The 12882-nt window shown below is 37.3% G+C and overlaps 1 protein-coding gene across 1 annotated transcript; it reads right to left on the bottom strand.

Moving 5' to 3' along the window:
* Positions 1 to 1477: 1477 nt before the first annotated feature.
* On the bottom strand, positions 1478 to 12601 carry LOC127619983 (trafficking protein particle complex subunit 3). The gene is made up of 5 exons (XM_052093027.1): positions 12453 to 12601; positions 10786 to 10883; positions 7328 to 7427; positions 2212 to 2394; positions 1478 to 2073 (listed from the first exon to the last, which is right to left on the bottom strand). Exons 1-5 carry the CDS (start codon positions 12492 to 12494, stop codon positions 1954 to 1956), a joined length of 543 nt encoding a protein of 180 aa, XP_051948987.1. The 5' UTR covers positions 12495 to 12601; the 3' UTR covers positions 1478 to 1953.
* Positions 12602 to 12882: the final 281 nt, after the last annotated feature.

Raw genomic sequence — 12882 nt, 5'->3', positions numbered from 1 at the left:
TCCCATCTATTTTGAGCACTTATTGGCTGCTTTTCTTAATTATTTGTTCGAAGTAATCCATTAAAAATCCATTTTATTTAATTTTTTTTTATAAAATTTGAGTGTTTTATTATAATGAAATAAAGTAATATGGTGGCACAATTATATTTTTGCCTACAAAACTAATTTAAAATATTTAAGCATATGCCTTCAGATCAAAATATTTTTAAGATCATGAGAAACATTTCAGTAAAGTGTTTCAAAACTTTTGTCCGGTAGTGTAAATTGTATGCATAATCTAGAGAGAGCTCTTTAGGGGGCCAGGGATTTCAGTCTGACAGGGTATCGCATACGTTTTCCACTGTTTTTCTTATATATTCACTAAATAATTTCCCTGCCTCGGAGATTTAAAAACAAGCAGTCGGTACACCCCGTGAGCAATCAAATACCAAATTGAGGACAAACACTTAAAAATCCATGAGAATGGAAACAAAAGTCAAAGACAAAATGCTCACAGCTACCTCTTGTGGCTTGATGTAATAAAACAATACACATACACAATGAACGCATTATTTAAGGAATAAATGGTAAATTAAGTACATGGAAACTTCTTTTATAAAAATGTGTACAGTTCGAGCTCTCAAAACCCAATGGGAAGCAGAAGCAGTAGTAGAAAACGTCTTTCCATTTGTGAATGACGAGGTGTGGAATGCTGGAAAATGAGAGCCAAGATCATGGCTCCTCAATGACGTAAGCCTATTAACAGGTGTCAGGAATGGAGTTTGAGCTGTGCTGGAGAAATAAATGCCTTTCAGAGAACGACCTCCTCTCCGTTCACTCTGGCCTCCACCAGTCCACACGACCGTGAACCCCTAGGCTACGCCATTAAAACGTACTGGCTCCCAAAACAGCTCTGTCCTGCACACGCACCAGTGAACCTCCAGACCCTGATTGCTTCCACATTGCTTGAGTAAACGTCTGAGACAAATTAGGCCCCTTGTTATTGTTGTTTGACTCTAAACACATAATATATCTGCTCTGTTGGAATAACAGTCCCACGATGCAAAGCCTCGCACACGACAAGCAAAGGACAGTTATGGGGGCTGCCGTGACACTTCATTACATATGTGTGGAGGGACTGGCCACAGGCTCGGTAGTTGTAACATGCACACACAGGTTCCATTATCTACATACCTAGACCCCTCCAGACTGCCCCTAACACCATCAGCCTTTCCACAAAACATGTGCGTCTCTGACCACCATGTGCAAGACTACGGCTCTGTTCTTGTGGAACATGGGGCCCATTCTTCAAATGTTGGTTTCAGATTAGCAATCTAAAACTTGTTTTCGACACAAGCATCATAGACATAAAAACAGCACTGTGATACAATCGGCTCACATGACTGCTTTTTATTACAACTTTAAGAAAATATTATTTTATGTCAAAGGCCTATTGAGTGGGAAGAATGAAAAATAAGGCTTGGTCATAGTTGTTCATAGTAAATGATTTATTCAATCTGATTATGATACACAACTAAATAAATTAAACCTTGTGTGCATTATGCCCCAAGTTGGATGCCTGAAAAAACTAAAGAGTAACAAAAATTCATTGGAGACAAATTGAAACAAAAAGGAGCCAAATTTATGTATTTACATATTGTGAAAGTATTGGCGCCATCTGCCTGAAACAAAAAAATAAAACATGGGCCAGGTGGAAAGAACATGAAATCCTTGGTGAACTGGGCAATACATCTGGGTGGAAAACTAACAGCAGCAACAGAGAACCTTCTCAGTGGTGAACTCTGGATAGCATTCTTGATGCAGCACATTTTTTTTTTTTAAGATGAACTGGATTGTTGTAAGGTTTTCGAAGACGTTGTTTCATTTCTAGACAAACAAAGAAGGTTTTTGGTGCCCATCCCAACATAAAAAGTTCCTCGGGTCAAAGAGGCCAGTATATCTCAGCTAAACACCTTATTCATCCCCAGCTGGCATGTTCTCCTCAATCCTTTTGATGAACTTCATGCGAATTTCTGTCACGCTGTCACCTCTTAGCGTGTCCTGAGCAAATCGCACATCCACTGCCATTTGAACCTGTTGGAATAGAAAGACTGCTATTGCTATTGTGCGAATAGGGGTTATAAGGGAATAGGGGAATAAGGGTTATCAAAAGATTCATCAATGACAACTTTCGATTTTCATCTCACAACTTCACGCAATAACACTCCTTACCATTTCAAGAGCTCCTCTCAGGACTCCGCAGAGAAGGTTGGAGTACACCAGATTACTGTGGTTATCAGGAAGCTCTACAAAGTCCACAAGAGGGTTGCTTTCAAGGATAAGAGAGAACTCATCTCCAGCAGGACTCCAGTTGGTCACGCTGGGGGTGATACCCAAGTACATCTTGAAGGCTACCTATTGATATGGAGACAAAATGGCTTTAGTTCATGCTAACTTGCTTGCCTAGATCTATGATGTTTCAGCTCTGAAAAACAATGTCATGTTTTGCAGAGCTGGGACATTCTTTTTAGGTGCTGAATTCAAAATTGGAGCAGCAACTCTTTGACACTGAGGGTGTTTTCACACTTGTATAATTTGGAGCATTTGTTCAGAACCTGGTGCCTTTTCTCCCTTAGTTCAATTTGTTAAGGCATATATGAACTAGGAAATTGTATTTGGATCTGCACTGAAACAATCAGGCCCAACGGACCAACAAACCAAACAATATTACTATAAAACTCAAGAGCATATCTAATGGATTTGCAGAGAAGAACTTTGTAGGTCAGAACGTCACTGGAATAGCAGGTTTTTGTTTAGAGTGATCAGAGCTAAAGAAGCACAATTTATGAAACCATTGTTGTCAGAATTTACTGCGGTTTTTTTTTTCTCTGAGAACAAATTGGGAATTAGAGCTTAAAAGGAAGTTCAGCGAAAAAGAATGGTTAACTTTGTGTATTAATTTGACCTTACCTTTGAGTGTGAACATTAAAGTTAAAGAAACTAATTATACATTTCTGTATAAATACTATATAACTCCAGTGAAGCTTAATAAATTTAATGACACAAACTCTCCTATGTGTAGAAAATGTGTAATTGAATTAGGAACATTCATGCATTTATTTTGGAATTGTAAAGCTATTTTTTCTTTTTGGGGGAAGATTCATAAAGTAATTCAAGATATGTGTAATTGTACTTTTGAGCTATGCCCTATGTTATATTTATTGAATTATGATATTGAAAATAAGTTTTCCTTTACACAAAAATGTGTGTTTACAATGTTTTCTTATTTTGCAAAAAAATGCATACTTACTGCATGGATTTCCCAGTCAGGACCCACACTGGGTCAATGGCTGGATCAGATAATAGATTTGTTGCCCATTGAAGAAATTACAAGTAAACAGCATTCAAGACTGCAAGAGTTCCAAACCACATGGTCCTTAGTATTAAATTATATAGAGACGATACAATTATCAACTTAAATGGAATAATGGATAACCCACAGACTGTGTAGATTCTTTTTTTTTTTTTGTTGTTGTTGTTGTGTGTCTTGTCGATATACTTAGCGGTATTCTTCTTGGTGTTTTCTGTGATTGTGTTGTGTGTAATGTGTTAAATTGTTAAATTGTGAATTAAAAAAAAAAAAAAAAAGAAAAAAAAAGAATTTACTGCGGATTTGAAATATGTTCATTGATCGTTATCTTGACCAGCTGTTTTGGAGATTGCAGTCTTTCCCCATTTGATCGGAGCTGTATATTTATGCCACTAGTATCCATAGAACAAAGAGTGGACAGTTTGCTTACATGTGACCTTTACTAACACAGAATTGGTCCATCTTGAAATGCTACCTTGTGAAAGTGCACCGAACCAAGAATGAAATGCAACATTAACAATTTTATCCCCTTTTTCAAACAAATGTTTTTGCATAGTTGCACAGTACAAGGGAGTTTAGGAGTTTGATGAAAGCAATGGAAGAGTTGTAGGACTCATTCATGGTTCCCACACATTTGACCAATGCAACTCCATGTCTTTTCCAGTCATTCGTGATTACTGATAAGGATTTTAAACAATTATTTAATTGAGACAAATAAAAATGTCTAGCCAATGAAATGTTTTAGAGTGAAGAATAACTAGAAAAACGGATAATTACTAAAGAGCATAACAATCTGGTTCCAGAAGTAAATATCCTATAAATTGTTTCCATACGGGAATTGATTATTAACGATAATGTATAACCTTAAAAAATCTTGAGGTTGTTAATCCATGGTTTATGCCAAAGGCAATGATTGGATGACCTACCTGCCTAACTACGTACCAGCCTACCTCCACGCAGTCTCCCTGTGCACTCACTGGAGTTGGGAAGTTACTACCTGACTGTTTGAACAACTGTAGGCAAGGTGCGCATTCAATAAGCTGTTTTAAAACAAAGTTTATTTTTGCAATTCTGTTCGGTGGTGCAGAAATGACATACTCCAGCTTTAATTAAAAAAAAAAATATTTGTATTTTTTTATAGTGGAATTCCTGGTGAAGAACTACACTACCAACTGAGACAAAAGGACCCTGTAGCGACTGACCACTCCCATAACGCACTGTGAATGATGCAATTGAGTCGCTCTCTCTACACTCTCAAACTATGTATATATTTGTATATATCTGAATTCTTTGCAATATACACTCACCTAAAGGATTATTAGGAACACCATACTAATACTGTTTTTGACCCCCTTTCGCCTTCAGAACTGCCTTAATTCTACGTGGCATTGATTCAACAAGGTGCTGAAAGCATTCTTTAGAAATGTTGGCCCATATTGATATGATAGCATCTTGCAGTTGATGGAGATTTGTGGGATGCACATCCAGGGCACGAAGCTCCCGTTCCACCACATCCCAAAGATGCTCTATTGGGTTGAGATCTGGTGACTGTGGGGGCCATTTTAGTACAGTGAACTCATTGTCATGTTCAAGAAACCAATTTGAAATGATTCGAGCTTTGTGACATGGTGCATTATCCTGCTGGAAGTAGCCATCAGAGGATGGGTACATGGTGGCCATAAAGGGATGGACATGGTCAGAAACAATGCTCAGGTAGGCCGTGGCATTTAAACGATGCCCAATTGGCACTAAGGGGCCTAAAGTGTGCCAAGAAAACATCCCCCACACATTACACCACCACCACCAGCCTGCACAGTGGTAACAAGGCATGATGGATCCATGTTCTCATTCTGTTTATGCCAAATTCTGACTCTACCATCTGAATGTCTCAACAGAAATCGAGATTCATCAGACCAGGCAACATTTTTCCAGTCTTCAACTGTCCAATTTTAGTGAGCTCTTGCAAATTGTAGCCTCTTTTTCCTATTTGTAGTGGAGATGAGTGGTATCCGGTGGGGTCTTCTGCTGTTGTAGCCCATCCGCCTCAAGGTTGTGCGTGTTGTGGCTTCATAAATGCTTTGCTGCATACCTCGGTTGTAACGAGTGGTTATTCAGGCAAAGTTGCTCTTCTATCAGCTTGAATCAGTCGGCCCATTCTCCTCTGACCTCTAGCATCAACAAGGCATTTTCGCCCACAGGACTGCTGCATACTGGATGTTTTTCCCTTTTCACACCATTCTTTGTAAACCCTAGAAATGGTTGTGCGTGAAAATCCCAGTAACTGAGCAGATTGTGAAATACTCAGACCGGCCAGTCTTGCTCCAACAACCATGCCACACTCAAAATTGCTTAAATCACCTTTCTTTCCCATTCTGACATTCAGTTTGGAGTTCAGGAGATTGTCTTGACCAGGACCACACCCCTAAATGCATTGAAGCAACTGCCATGTGATTGGTTGATTAGATAATTGCATTAATGAGAAATTGAACAGGTGTTCCTAATAATCCTTTAGGTGAGTGTACTTTAAATATATGTATTCGATACATATAATTTTGCATAGATTTTAATTGAATTACGTCATTCGCAATGCTTCATTTGATAGTAGTTAACTCCCTCTTTATAGTTTTGTATTTTTGTCTATTTGGCTGATTTTTTAAATAATTTTTTGCTTCAAAGTTTGTTAGTTGTGGTTTACCTCAGAGCAGATTAGTTTGGTTGATGACTTCAATCTCTTATATGAAATCCCTATTGAAAAACTAAATAAATGGGAAAAATACTATACACAGTGTTCCCTCACTTTTTTGACCAATTATTTTCCATGACTTTTTCAGCTGTTTGTTATAACTGGATAAGGATTATTAAAAATCATTCAAATTCAAACCGATTTTAACCTGCTTGACCAAATGACTGGAAAGATCCTTCATCAAAAGAGATCACTATGGCTTGTGAGCAAGTTTTACTCTACCAAAGAGAGTAAATATCTAGCTGATTAAATATTTCAGAGCAGAGAAAAACTGGAATTTGTTTAAATCAAAATTTCCATGACTTTTCTGAGCTGAAAAATCACATTTTCCAGATATTAAAGGAATAACTTACCCAAAAAATTATAATTATCTCATAATTTACTCACCCTTATGCGGTCTCAAACTTGTATGACTTCCCTTCTTCTGTGGAACACAAACAATATGAGTCATTTTATTCCATCTAATGTAAGTCAATGGGTCTAACAATTTCAAGCTCCAAAAATACATAAGGACAAAATATCTTCGTTTCTGTTCCACAGGAAAAAGAAAGTCATACATGTTTGAGACAGCATAAAGGTGAGTAAACGATGAGAGAACTATCATTTTTGGGTGAACTATTCCTTTAAAAATCCCTGATATGGCAAGGATTTCCTTGACAGTGGGCACCCTGCTCCTAAGTTCAGGATATTGAACAGTAGCCCATCGTGGCACACGTGGGGGGAAATGAGGAAAGAAAGAAGTAGAAAACAGAAGAGAACAAGCAGACATGGGGACAGACAGAGTGAATAAAATAGACCAAGCAATACAGGTGAAAGATATTGAGAAAAAAACCCTCTGTCAATTATGTCAGTGTGAACCCTACGCTCAGGGTGAGGTGCAGTGTTTCATGAAAAAGCACAGTCTGTGGCTCTCCCAGACCAAAGAAAATAAGCTCAGTGGAACACAAGGATCTCGGTTCACTCTAACCCCACACAAACGGCTGGCCAGTTGGCTTTGTGGTAGCATAGTGTGGATGTTTCTCAAGCTGTGCAACTCTGAAAAATGTAAAACGGTAGAAAGATGTGATGAAAGCTCTGAAAGTATGTGGGCTTCAACAGGATGAAGTTCAAATTCCAGTCACTTGCTTGTCTGCGCATTTATATGCTTGCCTGCTTTGCGATCCGATCTCTCTCACATTTTTGGCCTAAGGGAGGGATCTGCACGCACACCGATTGGCTCAAAGTACTAGCGTTACCTTTGCAATGACATCGGCTGTTTCTCGGAAGTCTTGACACCTCCCCACACTTGACCGTGCCAAGAAGTCCTCAATCAGACGCACGCCGATATTGTATCCCCTTGAAAGGATGGAAGAAGAGAATAAAAATATCACTGTTAGAGCAACTTCTGAGCAAATTTCGAGAGTACTCTCTTTAATTCACCCCTATTTCTCTCACATATCATAGGAACTTGAATCTATTTTACTTTGAAGATCTTATTAAAGGAATAATTCACCTGGAAATTAAAAATATGTCATAATTTCTTCACCTTCATGGGTGTCTTTGATCCGTGGAACACAAAAAGAGATGTTGGGTAGAACATTACCAACAGCCTCATTCACTTTCATCGCACCTCTTTTCCATATAATGAAAGTGAATGGTGACTAAAGCGGACGTTCTGCCTTACGTCTCCTTTTTTGTTCCACTGATGAAAGAAAGTCACATGGGTTTGGAACAATATGAGAGTGAGTAAATGACAGAATTTTTATTTTTGCCTGAATTATCCCTTAAAAACTTTCAAGGACTAAATAACAGAGATACAGAATGAACCTGTTTGGGACTACTGGATTAGTTCAAGGCATTGTTTAAAAGACCATTTGGCCAAATACTACATGTTGCCCACTGATTCTCTAAATCATATCGGTTTGACTCCAAGCATCTCAGAGCCTTCCACTCATCTTCAATGATTTCTCCACAATCTTAAAGACCCAGTAAAATAAAATTTTTAAGTTTTGCTGATTTTAGTCCATAACTATTAGCATTAAGGTCTTCTAGGTGCTAGCATACTTCTAAACGTTGAAAAAAAAAAAAAAAAAATCAGAAGATATGAGCATTTCAAATCTGCAGTGTCTCTTTTTGGCTAAAAAGACTCAGGAACATCCATGATGTCACAAAGAGGTTGACAACCTTGTCCAATCAAATGCTTTCTAGAACGAGAATGCAACCTCCCCCAACAACTGTTTAGCACGTCTGGCTGTGTTCAAACTGATACTGATAATGCCATTGCGGGGCATTTTGGAGGGAGCACAATCCTTGCTGTAGAGTCATTCCAAACATATGTTCCAATAAGAATAGCTTAAAAAGTCAGTTCTGACTGACCGTTATCACCTAATAGCCAACATTTAATAGACATCTTTAGCTCTCACACTGGACATTAAAAGGGAATAGGGTATTGTGATGATCACTTCTGAATGGGATGTTGGAGCTGGACGCAAGGAGAATAGCTGGAGTTTATTCATATTTTTACTAGGCACGTTACTGTGGAGACTTTGTGCATGTGGTAGCGACTTAGATCTTCATGCACAACTTACGACATGCCCCATCAAGAGCGAGAACCACTATATCATGACCACAAAGAGGGTAACCTAGGACAGCACAATTAATCGAAAAACGAATCGCGATTACGGCTGCCATGATTATATAATCGTGTAAACTGACGATTACAGCACTCAATTTATGTCTGCTCCTGTTGCGTCAATGGTTTCTATTTACAATGTGTTTTTGCAGCGGTTGAGTATTCTAACCAATAACTAACATGTTGCAATGGCCAATCAGAGCCTCTTAAATTAGTCCTCCATTCTATCAGTAATGCCAACTGATCCTGAAGTTTTAAGCTGTCTGATTGCCCAGATGCTTGGTTTATGTTCCACCTCTCTTCGTGGTGGCACATGAAAATGAATAGTGAAAAAACATCATCTGACATGCAAAAAGAAGCTGTAGAACAAGTGTGAAAAGCGCGCACGCACGCATACAAGCACGTTTGCCTTTTTCCTAAGAGAACAATCTAATATTGAGACTGTTATACCGTCTGATTATTAGTACCTGATAACAGGGTGGTGCCCCAGTGATATTAATCCTTATTAATATTCTATTGATTTTGATAATTGACAATTATCTTTGATAATAATTAATATTATATTGAATTTGATAATTGATGGTTGTCTTTGATGATTGTTGATTTAAAGGATTATAAAGCTAACATTGATTATAATCAATGTTCTATTGATTATAATAATCTATGATAATTATTAATTATTGCTAATAACCAAACCCGCTCCTAAACGTAGAGCCCTACACAGTGTAAACCTGCAGTGAGTGACAGCAGTCATTGTTATGGGAGAGTTTGCTGCATTGCTCGATTTCTGCGTACAGTTTATTAAAAATGTAAAAACTGTTTTGTTTTGTCATGTTAATAAGTAGGCCAATGTGAATTTAATTTGTACAAAACAGCAATAAAGTAATTCAGCTTAACTGTTCCAAGTTTGTTTTGGAGGTGTAGCCAACACTTTATAACTGGCTGCTACCTCAATAACTGCTATGTGCATAGAACACTATCTCATAGTATGTTATGTTTACATTTGGCATTTTTAGAAACTGTCATCTTTTGCACTGCTGTGTACTGGTCGGCGCTGCACTGTCTCTCACTGTGCCTATTGTCCTGTTCATTGTTAGTAATTTATTGTACTGTCCTGTTCTTTTTGCACGCGTTTGCATGTGCACTTTTTATATAGGCATGTTATTTAGTCTGTGTAGTCTCATGTGGTTCTGGGTTTGTCCTGTTTTTTTTTTATGTAGCACCATGGTCCTGGAGGAACGTTGTCTTGTTTCGCTGTGTACTGTACTAACTGTATATGGTTGAAACGACAATAAAAACCACTTGACTTGACCCAACACATCTGCTGCAAACTAGATGACATGGGGCAGTCACCACAGCTAATATACTAACAGCTAGGGCAGGGCAATATGACGATATGTCACGGCAAAGATATTAAGAATCAGTCAACAGAAATTTTGCTAAATCGTGTGTATCTCGATATGTAAACATCCACGCACAGTGTGCATATCTATCTGTGGACAGGGCTTCATGAGAAACTGAGAGAACTGAATAGTCATGGACAAGGTTTTACCTGCATTGAAATTTCAGTGAAATTCAGCAAATTCAATGACATTCATCTTGTGTTCAGTGCTTCATAGGTGCTAAATATGCATCTATGTTTCACCAGAGTGTATCTCCCAGCAGTACTAACACACAGCACACAGCCAGTACAGAAGCAAAGTACACTGACAATACAACATCCATACTAAACCTGTCAGTGCATTGTTTTTCTTCTACATTTATATCAATGGAAATCTGGCTGGACAAAATCACCCGTACACTTATTCAAGGAAAGTTTTGAACAGTAACATCTAAATTCTATTTATTTTTTAGAAATGGTATGAATTTAAATTTTATGACCAAATATTACTTGAGAATACAATAAAAATTGGCACTTTTAAAAGATTGTCACAGCAAACATCAACAATGGTGGAAAATTTAAAACAGAGTCCAGTTCTCATCAACAAATATAAACTTAACCTATAATGTTGAAAGAAACAACAACAAAAAAACAAAGTGAGATGGAATAGATATGCAGGGAAAAGAGAAAGAAAAACTCACATCTTATCCAGTTGTTTATTCACCTCCTCGTCATTTTCATAGTCCTTACACAGCTGAGTGACCAGGGCTCCATAGGTGAGAGTGAATAATTCTGAATTCTGTTAAACAGACAGACCAGCCTAAAAATTACTCAGATGCCACCTTAATAGCACCAAAATAATATACAGTTTGGTGTATTGACTGAGAACATCTGATACGGAATCATAAAAATATACAGGAAAACTCTTATAGATAAAACACCCTTCATAATTTAGACCTTTTTATTTTATTTTCTAATTTATTTACCTATATGACCTTGAGCTTCAACATTGACTCAAATATTGAACCAATCCTCATAAATTATAAACCGTTTGAAAGCTTAAAGTCTTAAGAACCAAACTATGCTGTCCGAGAAAAAAAATAAAACATCAACAGATATAAAGGTATAAACACTAGATGGCTGCAGAGAGCTACTTGTTCATCACTGGTTGGAGATAAGATGATTTCTAGATTTTGTAGAAAGTTCTGCATTTAGATATACATTTAAACATTATCAAAAAGACTACTTTTGCCAAAGTTTAGCATTGTGTTTGAGTTTTTGCATACCTGAATTGAGTAGAATAACAAGTAATATCTTAATTTATCCCTGGTTGTAACAAGATGAATGTGTGTGTGTTCAGCATTGTAGATGTGTTATGGTTTCACCAATTCATTTAGGTGTGTGTGTTCTGCATTGTGGCTGCTTTTTTTTTTTTTTTTTTGACAAATTAAAAAAAAAAAAAATTTTCTTCTGTTTTATAGTCTGACCAGTTCTGTTTTGTGTGTGTTTTTGTTTTGCACTCTTGATGCTTTGTAGTCTCACACCTTCCAGTCTGTGTGTGTTTTTTCTGCTGTCTTTACAATTTTATATAATAAGGGTTGTAGGGTTTCCCATTAATTTCATATGTTGGTCACTTCCAAGTACAAGTGTAACTTTTTTTTTCTCCACCACTTACACTGATGAAATCAACTCCAATTTCTTTGTGTGTGTTCAGATATCAAATGGATGAGAAGTCACCAAGTATCGAACCCGTCAGACAAAGGAAAATAGTTTTATTAAAGAAACAAACTTGATTTAGGTCAAAAATTACCTAACAGTGCATGAGGGTTAATTATTTTAGATGCAATTCTATGCACGGTGTTTCTTTAAGATCATGTAAAAACATGAAATGGGCTGTTGTCGAAAGATCCCCTGTTGTTATAAAATGTCCACTTCCTTGGATACCCTTTATATGAAAATAAGAATATTAAAACAAAAGGGGTCCACCATTTCAAAATAACATTGCATTATACAGACAACTTAAGTGCTTAAGTGCATCATAGTACACAGAGCGGTTTTCAGATCTGAAAAGAATGAGAGAACAAGTAGACAAGCTTTGCATCTAATCAAGATTTGTTTATTAATGCAATAGTGCTGAAAGACAAAACAGCTGAAGAGACTCGCCTCATCTCGTTGCAGCAGAACAACACATAGATGAATAAACTAGCGCATGTCAGGTAACAAACATACTATAATATATATGTTTTACTTTACCTGTAAATAAAGAATCGTTTCTCAATAGACATGAAATGTACTTCATAGTAATAGCTGGTTAGCTAGCTGATATGTATTCAGAACAAATCTTCTGAAATACGGCACACATACTCACCATCTTCTTGCTGTCTGTGGCTCTGTTCGATTGCCTAGACATGTTGTCTTAAATTACAGTTGTGTACAGATAGGTAACAGGTAATATTTTATTAATCTACTTCGTGCAATGAGTCCCGTGATGTTCTTCCTGTCACAGTGTTGAATTTACTTCCTGCACCGCCTCTGAATCGCCGGAAGTCTTGCTTTGCTTTGTACTGTGGGTATTGTAGTTCTGCACAGTGAGGAGTTTTTATAACATATTTTTTGTAATAGAATTTATGCAATAAAAGAAGGGGTGTTTTATTGTGACTTAATGTGTTATACTTCGAATTTAATCAACACCCGATACCATGTAAAGCAGATCATGTCCTACTCTCTGAATTAAACGCTTAACTGGGGCATTGTTTACTTTCTTCCACTAGATGGCTGTGGAACGACGTTAAAATAAG

Source organism: Xyrauchen texanus, chromosome 26, assembly GCF_025860055.1.
Source record: "Xyrauchen texanus isolate HMW12.3.18 chromosome 26, RBS_HiC_50CHRs, whole genome shotgun sequence".
In the NCBI taxonomy this organism is placed as follows: domain Eukaryota; kingdom Metazoa; phylum Chordata; class Actinopteri; order Cypriniformes; family Catostomidae; genus Xyrauchen; species Xyrauchen texanus.
The sequence above is the reverse complement of the archived record's forward strand: the minus strand, read 5'-3'. Positions and strand labels throughout refer to the sequence as shown.

Excerpts from the sequence above, each read along its gene's own strand:
- LOC127619983 (XM_052093027.1), bottom strand. The coding sequence starts at position 12,494 with ATGTCTAGGCAATCGAACAGAGCCACAGACAGCAAGAAGATG. Across the intron at positions 2,395-7,327 it reads CAGCCGATGTCATTGCAAAG|GTAGCCTTCAAGATGTACTT; the intron begins GTAACGCTAGTA and ends CCATATCAATAG. Across the intron at positions 2,074-2,211 it reads TGAGAGGAGCTCTTGAAATG|GTTCAAATGGCAGTGGATGT; the intron begins GTAAGGAGTGTT and ends CTATTCCAACAG.